Raw genomic sequence first — 17,139 nt, 5'->3', positions numbered from 1 at the left:
GGCAGGGGCTGGCCTATGGAGGCTGCGGCCATGTTCAGAAACCCTGACTTCATAGGCAGGCACTCACAGATGCAGCTTAGAGGCTGCCCAGCAGAAGATCACAAAAGCAAGTTGGGTGTTTTAATGGACCCAAGGGCTGGTTTCTCTTCTTCTCGAGTGGTTCCCCCTCTAGGACCTGGACAGCCAGCTTTGGCCTTGTTTTCTCTCTACCAGGTTTATCTAGAAGCCAGCACAGATATCAGAATGGCCCGAGGCTTCCATGCTACCTCACAGAGAGCTGTAAGGCTACACACCACAGAGAGGCAGATGCAAAAGTTCTGAAATGGGGGAAAATACAACATTAAAAGCCTGGTAATTTAAAATATGTAAGTTTCTCCAGCCACTCTTTGGGTGGTGATAAAGTAATGGCTTTCCCTGCATACCAAGGCAAGCTCTCGGCCAACTGAGGAAAGGACAGCAACATTCCCAGTGGAAGGGAAGGTTCTAGATACAAAGCACTTTCCCATGTGTTCATCCTTAAAATCTGGGAAGTAAGCAGGGTGGATATGATCATACCTATTTCATAGATGAGGAAACTGAGGCCCAAGGATATCATGGGAGGGGGAGGATAGTTGGCCACAAAGTCCTAGAGCACATTTACGGGGGAAGGTAGACAATGGGAGCCTCATGCCAGTATGACAGGCTGGATTTGTGACCCTGTATTAGATCTTTCCTACTCTGCCTCAGTTTCCAAATCTGTTTAGTGAGGGGCTGGGCAGGAAGCTCTCTAAAAGCTCCTGCAGAAGCCTGGTATCATCCTCAAGACCTCCCTTCCCTGTTTCTCCCAATTCTTCCACTTTAACATCTCTGGAATCCACCATTTCCCTCCATCCTGTCCTCCACCATTCAGTCCAAGCTGCCATTATCTCTGACCTGGAAGACTCCAAAGCTTCTCACTGGGGTCCCTGCCCACAACCCTGCTTCTTCCAGGCTGCTCACCACTTGGCATTCAGCACGATCTTTAAAGAATGCAACATGCTCAGGTCCCTTCCTGCTCAGATCCCCTCACTGGCTTCCACCCTCTCGGGGTGAAGTCCCAGCCCCTCCCTTCTATCTTCAAATTCCCCCCAGCCCCCATGATTTGGCTCTGCCCATCTCTGCACTCTCCCCTCACTTGCTCCACTCTAGCCAACGGTCAGTCATCTGAGGGTCAGGACTCGGTGGAAAGATTCAGAGCCCAGTCGCCAAACGTGGATGCAGATAGATCTAAGCCACCATTTCCAGTTCAATGCACCAGCAATGAGGGTGAAGTCCTGACCTCCACCTGTCTGACCCTTCTTCCTGTCTGCCAATCGGTTCTGAATTTGGAAGACGAAAGACTATTACATCAACACCTCAAGAATGAGAGCAACTGATCCTCCCTTAACCCCTCTGCTCAGACCCAGACTCACCCACTGGCCAGAGCTAGAGCCTCCCCCCAAATCCACCCAGCCCCAGTTCAAATGGCCCGACAGCTAACCATCTTCTGAGGGCTTTCACTGACATGTTAGCCAGATGCTACCAGACACACTCAGAGACAAGTAACCTAGAATTCGGTCCCTGACCTGATGACATCGATGGGGGACCGCATCCGCCTCCTCTCCCTCTCGGGGACCGTGTGCCAGGTGAACACCAGTCTCCAGTCGAAGCCGCCGATCTGGGGCTCCCCGGGGTTCCCCAGGTACTCGAAGGTGTCCCAGTCGATCACGTCAATTACGGGACACACCACTGCCGACTCTTCTTCATGGATCCTGAAAGCACCCAGGACACCCTGTCTTTCCACGTGGATGTGTGGCTGGCGAGCAAGTGGGAGATTTGTGCATGAATTCTCCTCACTTTTCCACTAGGAAGGAGGAAGACCTAGCTAAGAAACACCTGCTTCTCTTATCCCAGGTGTCTGCACCCTGGCAGACCATCTGTGGTGGACATGGTGCAGAGGAGGCCGTTCTGGTCTTAGTCTGAGAAGTCTCAGGGCTCTATAAACTTGGCTTCCTCTCTGAATGTCAAGACGTGTACAAAATATCTTTTAAAACAGAAACAGATTTTCAATTTCTCAGGATTGAGTTATTTATTCACAATGGAGTGTCTTAAAATCCAGAAGTAATTATCTCTGTGAGAACAGAGATGCACCAAGACCAAAGGGTCACCTCTGGAGTTAGAATATAGGCTCTAATTCTGTCCCTTACTTGCTGTGTGACATTAGCCAAGTCACCCCGGCTCTGCTTGAAGGAAATACATCTAAATGTGTGTTCTCTAGGGCTGTGATTCTGTAAGATTGACAATTTTCTTTTTATTTTCTTGACTGTACTTTCTAAGTTTTCTACAATAAACTTGTGTAATATATAACAAGGAAGCAAACATTTACATAGTGCCTTCCACATGCTGGTATGTTCTAAGCACTTGATATTAAATCATTTAGTGGTCTCAACACCCAGTGAAGTGGGATCCATTACGATTCCCAGTCACAGAAGACTAGCCCAAGGAGTATCTCAACACAAAGAGTATCTGAACCAGGTGCTCCAGGCCCCAGAGTGTGCCCCGAGCCCCAGAATGTGCCCCTACTGCACATCTACTGCCTCTCCACCAATGGTAATGAGCTTACTTTTCATGTGAGTCTGTGGCCCCGCCCCATGTGATAGGTCACGCACCTCTCCAGCAGCGGCTCCAGCCACCCTTCGTGGCACTCACAGTGACAGTCGAGGAAGGTCAGCACGTTGCCCTTTGCCACGGACGCCCCCAGCAGCCGGGCTCGTACCAGGCCTTCCCGCTTGTTAGCGCGGATCAGGCGCACCTTGGGCAGGCCAGACAGCTCAGTGGCCAGACGCTCCTTCAGGTGCTCTAAGGAGGGACAGCAGAGCAACAGGGATTACCCTGACGTCTTGAAGGAGCACCTCGTCCTAAGCCACATCCTTCCACAGCCTCGCCTTCCCAAAAAGAAGGCTGAACACATATGAGCCTCCTTTTCTTTGGAGTCCCTAGGTGGTCGACACAGATAAACACTCAGATATTAACTGAAATGTTGGTAGTTCAAATCCTCCCAGAGGAACCTTGGAAGAAAAGCCTAGTGATCTACTTCTTAAAGAGCACAGTTATTGAAAATCCTATAGAGCACAATTCTACTATGACACATTTGGGGTCACCACGACTCAAAGTTGGCCCAGCAGCAACTGCATTTTCTCCTATGCTTTGCCACCTGGCGTGTCCTTATCTCACCCACGACCAACGCTGGAAGCACTCTGAAGGCTGTGAAATGTTTATACAATAGCCTGGAAAATGCGAGGCTAGGGTTGAGGGGTTCCAGAACCACCATTTGCTCCCCCCAAAAATGCATGCAATCTTTTAACCACAATTTTTATAACAGTAGAATGAGGCCAGTGTAATTTTTCTCAGGAGCACATTACAGTTTAGACAGTAGTAGTAATAATATTACTGGCAGCTAAGATTAATGAGAGTCTACTGTGTAAGCTACCACTCGTCTGTCAGTTTGTCATACTGCAGTGGCCTGCGTGTTGCTGTGATGCTGGAAGCGATGCCACCAGTATTTCAAATACCAGCAGGGTCACTGATGGCAGACAGGTTTCAGCAGAGCTTCCAGACTAAGCCATACTGGGAAGAAGGACCTGGCAATCTACTTTGAAAAAAATTGGCCAGTGAAAACCTTATGAATAGCAGTGAGACACTATCTGACATAATGCCAGAAGGTGGGCCCCTCAGGTTGGAAAGCACTCAAAATATAACTGGGGAAGTGCTGCCTCCTCAAAGTAGAATCAACCTCAATGACACAAATGGAGTAAAGTTTTCGGGACCTTCATTTGCTAATGTGGCATGACTCAAAATGAGAAGAAACAGCTGCAAACATCTATTAGTAATCAGAACATGGAATGTATAAAGTTTGAATCTAGGAAAACCGGAAGCTGTCAAAAATGAAATGGTACAAAAATCAGAAAAGGTGTGCATCGGGGTTGTATCCTTTCACCATACTTACTCAACGTATACGCTGAACAAATAATCTGAGAAGCTGGACTATATGAAGAAGAATGCAGAGCCTAGATTGCAGGAAAACCCCTTAACAACCTGCAATACGTAGATGACACAACCTTGCTTGCTGAAAGTGAAGAGGAGTTGAAGCACTTACTGATGAAGCTCAAAGACTTCAGTATGGATAATACCTAAGACTTTGGTATGGATTACACGTCAACATAAAGAAAACAAAAATCCTCACAACTGGACCAATAAGCAACATCATGATAAATGAAGAAAATACTGAAGTTGTCAAGGATTTCATCTTACATGAATCCACAATCAACACCATGGAAGCAGCAGTCAAGAAATCAAACAACACACTGCATTGGGCAAATCTGCTGCAAAAAATAAAATAAATATATATATTTTTATTTTATTTAAAGACCTCTTTAAAGTGTTAGCAAGCAAAGATATCACTCTAAGGACTAAAGTGCGTCTGATCCAAGCAAGGCGATTTTAAATCGCCTCATACGTATGCGAAGTTCGACAATAAATAAGGAAGACTGAAGAAGAATTGATGCCTTTGAATTATGATGCTGGTGAAAAATACTGAATATACCACGGACTGGCAGAAGAACAAACAGAGCTGGCTTGGGAGAAGTACAACCAGAATGTTCCTTAGAAGGGAGGATGGCAAGACTTAGTCTTATGTATTTTGGACTTGTTATCAGGAGGGACCAGTCCCTGGAGCACATCACGCTTGGTAAAGCAGAGGGTCAGTGAAAATAAGAAGACCCTCAACGAGATGGATTGACACAGTGGTTGCAACAATGGACTCAAACATAGCTATGATTGTAAGGATGGTGCAGCACCAGGCAGTGCTTCGTAGTGGTGTACACAGGGTCAGTACGAGTAGACTCAACAGCACCTAACAACACCACAACTCTGTACTAAGAGATGTACAGAACCCTGGTGGCACAATGGTTACAGCCCTTGGCTGCTAACTGAAAGGCTGGCAGTTCGAACCCACGAATCTCTCTGTGGGAGAAAAGACCTGGAGCTCTGCTCCCATAAAGATTACAGCCTAGGAAACTCGGTGAGGCAGTTCTACTCTGTCTGATAGCGTCTCTATGAGTTAAAATCAACTCGATGGCACACAACAACAGCAAAGTGATTTACATATAACTTATCTGATCCTCATAATCCTATGAGGTAGGTGTTACTATTACCCCATTTTATAGATGAGGAAGTTGAGGTCAGAGAAGCTAAGCGACTTGCCCAAGTTCACAGATGAAGTAAGCTGGGGAGCCAGGATTTGAACTCAGGAACTCTGACTCCAGAGTTCACAGGCTTTACCACTGTCTCGCAGAGCTTTCTTGTGCAATTTCTCATCTTTATTAAATAAATATAAAAAACTTTGTCAAGAGGACATGCTTATCCCACTTTACAGACGAGGAAATGAGTACTAAAACGCTGAAAGAAAGTGCCAGAGCCAGGGCGGTCCCCAGCAGTCCTCTCTCCTCATGAGGACTCTGGGCTGCAGGCTGAGCCACACCCCTCAGCGGGTTAGGTGGAGGCAGCAAAACGAGAGAATTTCCCTACATCAATGCAGGCTTTGTCTCCAAGTCCTCACCCCTCAGCGAAGGGAAAAACTGTCGAAAAGGTCCTAGATTGCTTCATAGTTTGTGAAAACATTTCCCTAAATATCTTTGACACTCAAAAAAACATTCACTGAGAACACCATACTGAGTGGAATAAGCCAGACACAAAAGAGCAAATAGTGTATGACGCCACTTATATGAAGATATGTAGAACAGGTAAATCGCTGAGACAAAAGATCAGTGGTTACGAGAGGGTGGAGGGGGGAATGGGGAGTTAAAAAAAAAAAAAAAGGAATAATTGGATAAGTACTTTTTAAGAAGCTTAGTGACTGTGACAAAATCCCTCATTAAAATCCCCAGAAAAACTATACCAAGAATTAGCAAGAGAAGTGGCTTAAGCCTGCCTCATCCAGCATAGCCACTGGGCTCTGTGCGTAGATAATGACTGCCAACAGTCAAAGTTGGTGCAAGTTAGCAACTCTGCTAAAGCCCTGATACTAGATTATATTTAAACAAGTCTCAATCCAAATTATGCCACTCCTATTGACACTCAAGGGTCCCTGGTGACACAATGATTAAGCGTTCGGCTGCTAAGCAAAAGGTTGGCAATTTGAACCCACCAGCCACTCCATAGGAGAAAAGAGCTGGCAATCTGCTCCAATAAAGATTATAGCCTAGGAAATCCAATGGGGCAATTCTACTCTGTCCTATAGGGTCCCTATGAGTGGGAATCCACTCAACGGCACACAACAACATAGACACACACACATACAAAACACTCACTGGCTGATTTTTTTCAATTCTAAATAAGCAAGTAAACTGGTGGCAGGATTAAGGGGGTGACTTCTGAAGCAGAGTTCATTTGCTGTGGTGCCCAGTGGATGCACACAAACACAGGCACGTAGCATCCCTACGTGTCATGGATCCTGTTCACGTGGATCTCGTGTCTGCCTGAACTGCCGTCCGCATGTGGGAGGGCTGACACCCCTCACTGAGCTCAGACTGACACTGCACAAAGGGCGGGAAGAAAGAGGAGGCAGGGCAGACCTTCTCAGCTCCATGACAGCGCAAGTGGGGTATCTTCCTGCTTTTACCATTACCGTAACGAGGGGACAGCTTCCTGGCCAACTGGCTGGAAGAGATCTATATTTGCGCCTATTCCCAAGAAAGGTGATCCAATCGAATGTGAAAATTATAGAACAATATCATTAATATCACACGCAAGCAAAAAATTCTGCTGAAGATCATTCAAAAACAGCTGCAGCAGTACATTGACAGGGAACTGCCAGAAATTCAGGCTGGTTTCAGGAGAGGATGTGGAACCAGGGATATGATTGCTGATGTCAGATAGATCCCGGCTGAAAGCAGAGAATACCAGAAAGATGTTTACCTGTGTTTTATTGACTATGCAAAGGCATTCGACTGTGCGAATCAGAACAAATTATGGATAACATTGCGAAGGACAGGAATTCCAGAACACTTAATTGTGCTCATGAGGAACCTTTACACACATCAAGAGGCAGTTGCTTGGACAGAACAAGGGGATACTGATTGGTTTAAAGTCAGGAAAGGTGTGCATCAGGCTTGTATTCTTTCACCATACCTCTTCAATCTGTATGCTTAGCAAATAATCCAAGAAGTTGGACTATATGAAGAACGGGGCATCAGGATTGGAGGAAGACTCATTAACAACCTTCATTATGCAGATGACACAACCTCGCTTGCTGAAAGTGAAGAGGACTTGAAGCACTTACTGATGAAGATCAAAGACCACAGCCTTCAGTATGGATTGCACCTCAACATAAAAAAAACAAAAATCCTCACAACTAGACCAATGAGCAACATCATGATAAACGGAGAAAAGACTGAAGTTTTCAAGATTTCATTTTACTTGGATCCACAATCAACAGCCATGGAAGCAGCAGTCAAGAAATCAAGACACACATTGCATTGGGTAAATCTGCTGCAAAGGACCTCTTCAAAGTGTTGAAGAGCAAAGATGTCACCTTGAAGACAAAAGTGCACCTGACCCAAGCCACGGTATTTTCAATCGCCTCGTATGCATGTGAAAGCTGGACAATGAATAAGGAAGACCGAAGAAGAATTGATGCCTTTGAATTGTGGTGTTGGTGAAGAATATTGACTATACCACGGACTGCCAAAAGAATGAACAAATCTGTCTTAGAAGAAGTGCAACCAGAACGCTGCTTAGAAGCAAGGATGGCAACACTGAGTCTTACATACTTAGGACATGTTGTCAGGAGGGACAGTCCCTGGAGAAGGACATCATGCTTGGCAAAGTATAGCGTCAGCGGAAAAGAAGAAGGCCCCCAATGAGGTGGACAGACACAGTGGCTGCACCAATGAGCTCAAGCATAACAACGATTGTAAAGATGGCTCAGGACGGGGCAGTGTTTCGTTCTGTTGTGCATGGGTCGCTATGAGCTGGAACCGACTTGACGGCACCTAACAACAACAACAACATAACAAGGGGAAGGCTCAGCCCACAGCACATTCATTTATGAGAGAACTGGGCTGGGTCGAAACTCCGTGTCCAGTAGGCTACACCCAGCATCAAACTCCAGCCAGGGTTAATATGCTGTCACGGAAACTGCCAATTATTCCCGAAAGCCCACTCTTCCCATGATGTTTAGCTGAGCACATGGCCATCTGGGATAAAGACTATATTTCCCAGCTTCTCTTGCAGCTAGGGTGATCATGTGACCAAGTTCTGCTCAAAGGGATGTGAGGGAACTTTCAGGTAGTGAAAGGCTCTCTTCTACTTTAACCCCTTCCCCCTGACCTGGGTGAGCAGGAGGTGGAGAACCAACATGGACCAGCAGACTCACATCATCCTAGAGAAGGTGAAGTAACAAGACAGAAGGAGCCAAGCTCGCCTAACACCAGAGAACCCCTACACTAGTCTGGGCCACTTACACCAAATTTGTGATGAGAGAGAGAAATCAGTTTTTCTCTTGTTTAAACCTGTTATTTTGAGTCTCTGTGATGGCAGACAAACACATACACCTAAACCAGTCGTTGCTGAGTTTGATCCTGACTCATGGCGACCTCATGTACGTCAGAGGACAACTGTGCTCCATATGGTTTCCAATGACTGATTTTTCAGAAGCAAATCACCAGGCCTTTCCTCTGAGGTGCTTCCAGTTGACTCAAACCTCTGACCTCCCGGTTAGCAGCTGGGCGTGTTAACCATTTGCACCATTCAGGGACTCCACACACCCACTAGTGCACATACATGCTGGGCTTTGCAGCCAGACAGGGCAGGCAGTGCTGAGACAGCAGATGCCCAGTAAGCAGGAGTTGCTACCCTTCTGGGTGGCCCAGGGGTAGTAATTTGGTTTGAAACAAGCTCTAGCAACTAAGCCCCCAGCTCAGCCTGTGGTTACAGCCTAGACATTTCCTCTCGGGTAACCGTAGCTGCCCCCTAGAACCAGTCACCCAATATTTACTGGCTCATTTCCTACAACCCCATCGCCACTGCTAACGCCAGCCCAAGCCAAGTACGTGGGCACCACAGTGGCCCCTTACACCTCTCCCTGCTTCTATCCTTGCCCAGCACCTCCCCCACCACCCCACCTCCCCCCCCCAAAAAAAAACAGGTCATTTTCCACACAGCAGGCAGAGCGACCACTGAAACTGGCCCAGACCGTCCTACTGGGCTCCTAATCATGTCCCCTGATGCATCCTACCAGGTTTGTATTTAAGCCTAAACCCCTAGTATGGCCTCCAAGGCCCTACTTGACCTGCCCCTGCCCACCCTGCAACCTCTTCTCCTACATCATCGCCCTACTGGCGGTGCCCTGCCTTGGAGAATACCACGCTTGGTCCACCTCCTGGCTTCTGCACCTGCTGCCCCCTGGCCTGGGATGCTCTCCCCAAGGTCTTCATTTGGCTGCCTCCTTCTTGACAGTCTAGCTTTAGTTTAAATTCACTTGGTCAGAGGGGCCTTTCCAACCTTCACTGACTAGCACAGGCCCTGTCCCCAGGCTCCACTCCCTTTCTTTCCTGCTCCCACTTTTCTTTTACAGCACTTTCTACTTGTTGAAATACAACACAAGATAACACAGCACCACCATTCACCTGGAGACCCAGGCCAGAAGGCCAGAGTATTCCTCACGCTTCCCTCTCCCTCACACCCCTCAGCCAGCCAGCCTCCAGGCCCTGTGGAGCCCACCTCTCCTGCCCCTCTCTGCCACCATCTGACTCCAAGCCCACCTCACACCTGGGCCACCTCAACAGGCCCCTGGCCTCTCCACCAAACGATCCTGCACACCACTCTCCACACTTCAGCCAAGGAGGGTCCTTCTAAAGGGGAAAACTGCCCTCCTGTTTAAAACTCCTCCTTGGCTCTCTCTGCCCTTAGAGTAGAGTCCAAACTCCTCATGCTAGCCCCATTTTTTGACTCCCCAGAGGCAGCTGACACTCCATCCTTCTTGAACTACCTGCAGATCCAAACAACCCATGCACCTTTGCACTCCAAGCCTTTCCACACTGGGTACCCTCCACCTGAGATGCCCTCCCTGCAACCTTTCCCACCTAGCAAACTCCCCAACCTTGGAGACTAAGGCCAACCATCACCGCCTCTGTGAAGTCTTCCTGACCACCAGGTGGAGCCAGTTCCTCTCCTCTGTTTCCTGCAGCATGAGTGGTAGAGCCCTCGGTCATCACATCTGCGTCCCCCACCAGGCTCTGAGCTCCCCAAGAGCAGGGGCTGGTCTGCTTATCCTCAGTGCTGGGCACAGGGGACACAGGGAGCCTGTCTTCACCAGGCGTCTTCTATTCCTCCTGGGTCACCCTCCACCTCCCAGTCACCGCCACAGAGGGAGAAGCTCCTCCAGTAGTCCATGTTGGGCCTTACCTCTATCACTGTAATCATCGACAAGGATGACTTCCTCCAGAAGCATGTCTGATGATGTCTCGAGGACACTGTAAACTGTCCGAAGGAGAGTTGACCAGGCTTCATTATAAAAAGCTATGATCACAGATGTTCTTGGCAAATTCTCATAATCGTACTTCTTCTCCATGCACCTGTAAATATGACACAACTTCAGAAATTAAGAACCTACTGTTGACCTTGTGCACCGGGCCCAGGCTGGCACTGGGGTGGAGTGAGGAAGGGGACAGGGGCCGTGGTCTCGAGGCCGCCCCTAGGGAACTGGAAATAACCTGCCAGAGAATCATCCTGAGCCCTGCATGTCCCACCTGGAGACTCTGAGAAATGTTCGAACCATGCACCCAAGAAGCTTTGACCGTGGGATATTGTTTTTCAGCTTCAAACCCAGTTTTCAGACTTAGGCACCATACAAACTGAGCAGAATCAGGAGGGAGAGAGATGTCAAGTCCATCTCTCCAATAGCTCTTCTATCTGTGCATCCTTTCCAACCTCACTGTCAGGCCTTTGCTCAGACTGTTCCCTTGTCCTGGATGCCCTTTTCTTCCCTTCTCTAGTTGGCCAACTCCCTGGCTTCTTTTAAGAAGAACTCAACCCAATTCTCCTCTGGTAAAGCTTCCCGGGTGCCTGAGTCAGGCTGGTGCTTGCTCCTTAGAGCCCCTCTAGCACCTTGTCCACGCCACACCTCTCTTCCAGCATGTGTCACTCCAGCACCCTGGTTACTTCACGTACCACTGCGTCTCTACCTTCTCTCCAGCATCCAGCAGTGTCTACCCTTAACAGAGGTGGTGTGCTGAGTGAATGAACTAGAATCAAGGTTAGAATGTATGAGCATTCCCAGGAGGACATGGACTAACTCCCCAATATCAATGCCCCCGCTGCTCCATTCTGTGGCAGTCACAGGGTAGGGTGGGCTGACCCTGCCCAGCTCCGGGGTGGGCCTGGTTGGCGGTGATAGGAGCCACTCCACTTAGTAGAGTCTTCTGTCACTTTGCACTGAAAGTTCCTTGGTTGACACAGAAGCCTATCCTTAGAGGGACCAATGTCAAACTCAGTGTCATGGGACTTGACTGAGGGGTGTGCCTAGAAACCATCAACAGGTCTCAATTCTGTAAGTGGCTGACAGCAAGATGGCGGGGGGGACAGGAACCCAAGAAGGATACCATGGAGACACCAGAAGGATCAGGGTTTGAATGCTGCACTGGCCAAAGGCTGGACCAAGGGACCAGCTAGAAATGTGAGAAGGGGACAAAGGGCTGAAGATCAACCAAGGCTACCTGGACAGGTAAGGCAAGGTCAGAAGACAGGATTGGAGATGCAGAAACTTAGCAGGATGAGGGGTGAACACGACTATTGACTGCTGACTGTGCCCCAGGGCCCCTGACTCATCAGTCAGTCACCAAATGCCTTCGGTTCTTGTTATTCATGGCGGTTATGTTCTATAAAGTCTCCCTAAACACTGAATTAGCAAACACAGAGCTTATTGAAATCCTAAATCTGAACCCTAAAATATAGGGTTAGATTCCCGTGAGCCTCTGGTCACAACATTTTCATCAATCAATCAATACATACCCTTGTTTTACATGTATTTCTGCTTAAAGACACTTACATAACATATATTGTTGATTTTCTGATATTGAACTCATGGCCAATAGCACTATAACTCATCTCTGAACGAACCTATCTAACATGTATTTTCTCCATAAGGTATGTCACCGCCTTTTTACGCTTAGGAACACTAGATATTTTAAACATCAAAATCACCAACAAAAATCATTAAAAATGAGAAAAACATAACTAGACCATGAAAAGGACAGTTGCTTACGCTATGAGAGCTGAAACAAGAAGGCAGAGTGTCACCAAGTTCGACCTTAGTTGGGAACAAGTATATCAGGCAACTCACATCTTTCACCACTCTGCACATCTCTGTGAATGACTGCAAAGCACTGCGAGTACTGATTTTGGGGTTACAAATAAATGTCAGCAAATTCACAAATACAGAATCCATGAGTGATGAGGATCAAACGTGTTTCCTGATCATCTGCTATGTGCCACACAGGCAGGTCCTTACTCTCATGGAGCTTACATCCTGGGGAAGGGGAAGAGGGAGGAAGAGTGGAGAGAACAGTCAAGAAAACAAACAAATCAACAATAATTTCAGAAAGCAATAGGGGCTACGAAGAAAGTAAAGTAGGGTGATGAAATAGTGAGCAACTCTGGAGGGGAGTGGGAAGGGGGAAGGTGAGCAACCTTACAGCAGGTGATCAGGGAGGGCCTCTGTGAGGAGGTGGCATTTAGGGAATGATGAAGGACCCTGCCCCCATGAAAAGCCAGGGAAGAGCCTGTTGCATGCACAACCTTATTTCTTTGGATTTTTAAAAATTTTTACCATGAAAAATTTCAAACATATAAAAAGTAGAGAGATTACTATAAGGGTACACTCCCTTCACCCATCTTCAACAATTCTCAACATATGGTTAATCTTGATTCATTTATGTCCTCACCTGCTCCTTGATCCCAGATTATTTTTAGCAAACCCAGCATATCGTACCATCCATAAATGTGGTTCTGGCCGTGTGGCCTGCCTTTTGTTCCTGCTGCTCTTCTAAGCTCAGCCTCTCCAGCCTTTCCAGTGACTTTCTAAGCTACTCAACATCCTTCTCCTAAGTTCCTGTTTCTGTTGCCTGCACCCGAGAATCCTGACCAATGTGCCTCCCAACTGTCTCCCAGCATCTACTATCCAGCAACCAGAGGGGAACTTAAAATGTAGGTGTGACCATGGCACTCTCTTATTTAAACCCCTTCTATGGCTTCCCATTTCACATGAGATGAAACCCAAACTTCCAGTCATGGCTTATAAGGACATAGCCCCTGTCCATATCTCCGATCTCATCTGGTGTGGTGGTTTTAAAATATATCCAGAAATTCTTTCACAGCCTTGCCTTCAAAAGATGGAGCTTAATTCTCCTCCCCTTGAATGTGAGTTTGACTTAATGACTCATTACTAACAAAGAGAACGCAACACGAGTGACAAGTATGTGACTTCTGAGACTAGATCATAAGACACAGAAGTTTCCTTTTTATTCTCTCCATGGGTTGATTGCTCTGCAGAAAGCCTGCTGCCGTGTTGTGGGAATACTCAAGCAGCCCTATAGAGAAGTCCATGTGGTGAGGAAGTGAGGCCTCCTGCCCATGGCCAGCACAAACTACTAAACACGTGAACGAGCCATTTTGGAAAGAGATCCTCCAACCCCAATCAAGCCTTCAGATGACAAAAGTCATCATTTTGACTGTGATCTCAGGACAGAACTCCAAGCCAGATCAATCCAGCTAAGCCACTCATAAATTCCTGACCCAAGAAATGGTATGAAATAATAAATGTTTACTGTTGTTGTAAGCCACTAAATTTCTGGTAATACACACTCTGAAATAAATCCTAAGATAAATGAGACAGACCCAAATTGAGAGACCTTTTACAAAATAGTGGGCTTGTACTCTTCAAAATTTCAATTTCAGGGAAGACTATGAAAGACTGTCCCAGGCTGAGGAACTGTTCCAGACTCAAGAAGACCAAATAGACACGAAACTGCACGCAGATCAAGAAGAAAAGAGGTGCTCTAAAGGACATTATTGAGACAGGGAAATCCCAATACTAGACCAGGAAGAAAAAAGTTGCTATAAAGAATATTTTGGGAATAGTCAGAGAAATTCAATATTGTGTGAATTTCCTGAATTCGATAACTGCACCATGGTATCATGAGAGAATATCTTTGTTCTGAGAAAACAAATGCTGAAGTAACAGGTAAAGGGCCGTGATCTCTGTATCTTACTTTCTGATGTTTATAGTATTATAGTATACGTACAGAAAGAGTAAATAAATATACAAATATACATATAAAAAAACATTGCCATCCAGTCGATTCTGACTCACAGAAACCCTCTAGGACAGAGTAGGACGGCTCTGTAGGGACCTTTCGGTTAGCAGCCAAGAACTTAACCACTGCACCACCAGCGCTCCAAAACCCGTTGCTGTTGAGTCGATCTCAACTCATACAGACCCTTTGGGACAAAGCAGAACTGCCTTACATGGTTTCCAAAGAGCGGCTGGTGGATTTGAACTGCCAACCTTTTGATTAGCAGCCGAGCTCTCAACCACTACGCCACCAGGGCTCCACATGTACATACGGGAAGAGTAAATACAGGAAGGGTAAATAAAGTAAAAGGGGCAAAATAATAATGGACAGAACAAGGTGAAGGATATACAGGAGTTTATTGTGTTATTCTTGCAAATCTTCTGCAGGCTTGAATTTTTCCAATAAAAGAGTTTAATAAAAAAAAGAGAAAAAGTTAAATGTTGCAAAGGGTTTACCCCAAACATTAAGTTGCTTTGGTGTATAGATATTTATCTCAACCTTGGCAGACCTTAGCAAATTCCTCTATTTCATCTTTCTCACTTTAACCAAAAAAAAAAAAAAAAAGTCCTATGTATACATACATACACATATATAAAATAGCAAAGGTAAAAACACATATTCCGGTGTATAAAAATACTAATAAGTGTCTGGATTTCTTAAGACTCTGAGTACTAGACAGGAAAGGAAAAAAGCTATGTAAGGCCGAGTCATAGCCCACTAAGAGCTTCAGAAAGAATTAACTGTTTATAATACATGAAAAAAAAATGTTTTTCTGTGAAACCTAAAAATAAAGACATTTCTAAAGGACAGTTTAGTTTTCAAAATTAAAATAACCAGAGTGAGATACTCATTCTTAATGATTCAAACCTTTCAGTGAGTCCCAACACTGTTTGAACTTTTCATAATGAGAATAAAGCAGCCAAGCTTTGCTTGACCAGATGGAGTTTCAAATCCTATGTCAGCCCCTCCTCAGGTTTTTGTGCTTGTTTATGTATATTCACTGCTCTGTGAAAACCAAAGGGCTAAGACCACTGTTCTAGAATATCTAAGTGGGCTCTCTATTCTAAATCACAAGAAAGGCATGTACCAATTTGTCAGCAGGTACCCAGAGCTTTAAAATGTGTATCTGTTCTTGGATCTCATATCCATATACCTAAAAATTTCTTAAGAAGACTTGTGGTGCAATGTTTAGGCACTTGGCTGCTAAACAAAAGGTTGGCGGTTCGAACCCACCCAGCAGCTCTGCAGGAGAAAGGCCTGACAATCTGCTCCTGTAAAGATTACAGTCTAGAGCAACTAAGGTGTCTATCTATGGATGAACGGATAAATCAATTATGGAATATTACATATCAATAAAGAACAATGATGAACCTGTGAAACATTTCATAACATGGAAGAATCTGGAAGGCATTATGCTGAGTGAAATTAGTCAGTTGCAAAAGGACAAATATTGTATAAGACCACTATTACAAGAACTCAAGAAATAGTTTAAACAGAGAAGAAAATATTCTTTGGTGGTTACAACAGGGGGGAGGGAGGTAGGGAGGGAGAGGGATATTCACTAATTAGATAGTAGATAAGAACTATTTTAGGTGAAGGGAAAGACTACACACAATACAGGGGAGGTGAACACAACTGGACTAAACCAAAAGCAAAGAAGTTTCTGGAATAAACTGAACACTTGAAGTCCAGCCTAGCAGGGGCAGGGGTCTGGGGACCATGGTTTCAGGGGACATTTAAGTCAACTGGCATAAAAAAATCTATTAAGAAAACATTCTGCAACCCACTTTGGAAAGTGGCATCTGGCTCTTAAACACTAGCAAGTGGCCATCTAAGATGGATCAATTGGTCTCAACCCACCTGGACCAAAGGAGAATGAAGAACACCAAAGACACAAGGTTATTATGAGACTGAGAGGCAGAAAGGGCCACATAAACCAGAGACTACATTAGCCTGAGACCAGAAGCACTAGATGGTGCCCAGCTATAACTGATGACTGCCCTGACAGGGAACACAACAGAGAACCCCTCAGGGAGCAGGAGACCAGTGGGATGCAGACCTCAAATTCTCGTAAAAAGACCAGACTTAATGGTCTGACTCAAACTAGAAGGACCCCAGAGGTCATGGTCCCCAGACCTTCTGTTAGCCCAAGACAGGAATCATTCCCAAAGCCATCTCTTCAGACAGGGATTGGACTGGACTATGGGATAGACAACAATATTGGTGATGAATTAGCTTTTTGGATCAAGTAGACACATGAGGCTATGTTGGCATCTCCTGTCTGAAGGGGAGATGAGAGGGTAGAGGGGGTCAGAAGCTGGCTGAATGGACATGAAAAGAGAGTGGAGGGAAGGAGTGTGCCGTCTCATTAGCGAGAGAGCAATTAGGAGTATATATAAATTTTTGTATGAGAGTCCAACTTGATTTGTAAACTTTCACTTAAAGCACAATAAAAATTAAAAAGATTACAGCCTAGAAAAATCTATCGGACAATTCTACTCTGGCACATGGGGTCACTATGAGTCAAAAATCAGCTTGACAGCACCTAACAACAACAAAGAATTTCTTAATCAGAGATACCCCAAGAAGGCTAGTTGTAAAAAAAAAATTCTTTATAGTATTATTTATAATGGCAAAAAGCTGGAAACAAGATCAATGTCCAAGAAGAAAAAAATGGTCAAATAAGTTACTCAATGGCACATCACAACAAGGCTGCATGAAGAAATACAAA

The 17,139-nt window shown here is 45.7% G+C and overlaps 1 protein-coding gene across 1 annotated transcript in view; it reads right to left on the bottom strand.

Moving 5' to 3' along the window:
- GALNT12 (polypeptide N-acetylgalactosaminyltransferase 12) overlaps positions 1-17,139 on the bottom strand; it is a 56,561-nt gene that overhangs the window by 13,684 nt on the left and 25,738 nt on the right. The window contains exons 2-4 of the mRNA XM_049896138.1: positions 10,462-10,631; positions 2,667-2,856; positions 1,584-1,769 (exon numbers count right to left, since the gene is read on the bottom strand). Coding sequence (XP_049752095.1) covers positions 1,584-1,769; positions 2,667-2,856; positions 10,462-10,631 — 546 coding nt within the window. The remainder of the gene's footprint in view (positions 1-1,583; positions 1,770-2,666; positions 2,857-10,461; positions 10,632-17,139) is intronic.

This window comes from Elephas maximus, chromosome 9 (assembly GCF_024166365.1).
Source record: "Elephas maximus indicus isolate mEleMax1 chromosome 9, mEleMax1 primary haplotype, whole genome shotgun sequence".
NCBI lineage: Eukaryota > Metazoa > Chordata > Mammalia > Proboscidea > Elephantidae > Elephas > Elephas maximus.
Note: the sequence above shows the minus strand (reverse complement) of the source record. Positions and strands in the feature narration are given on the sequence as shown.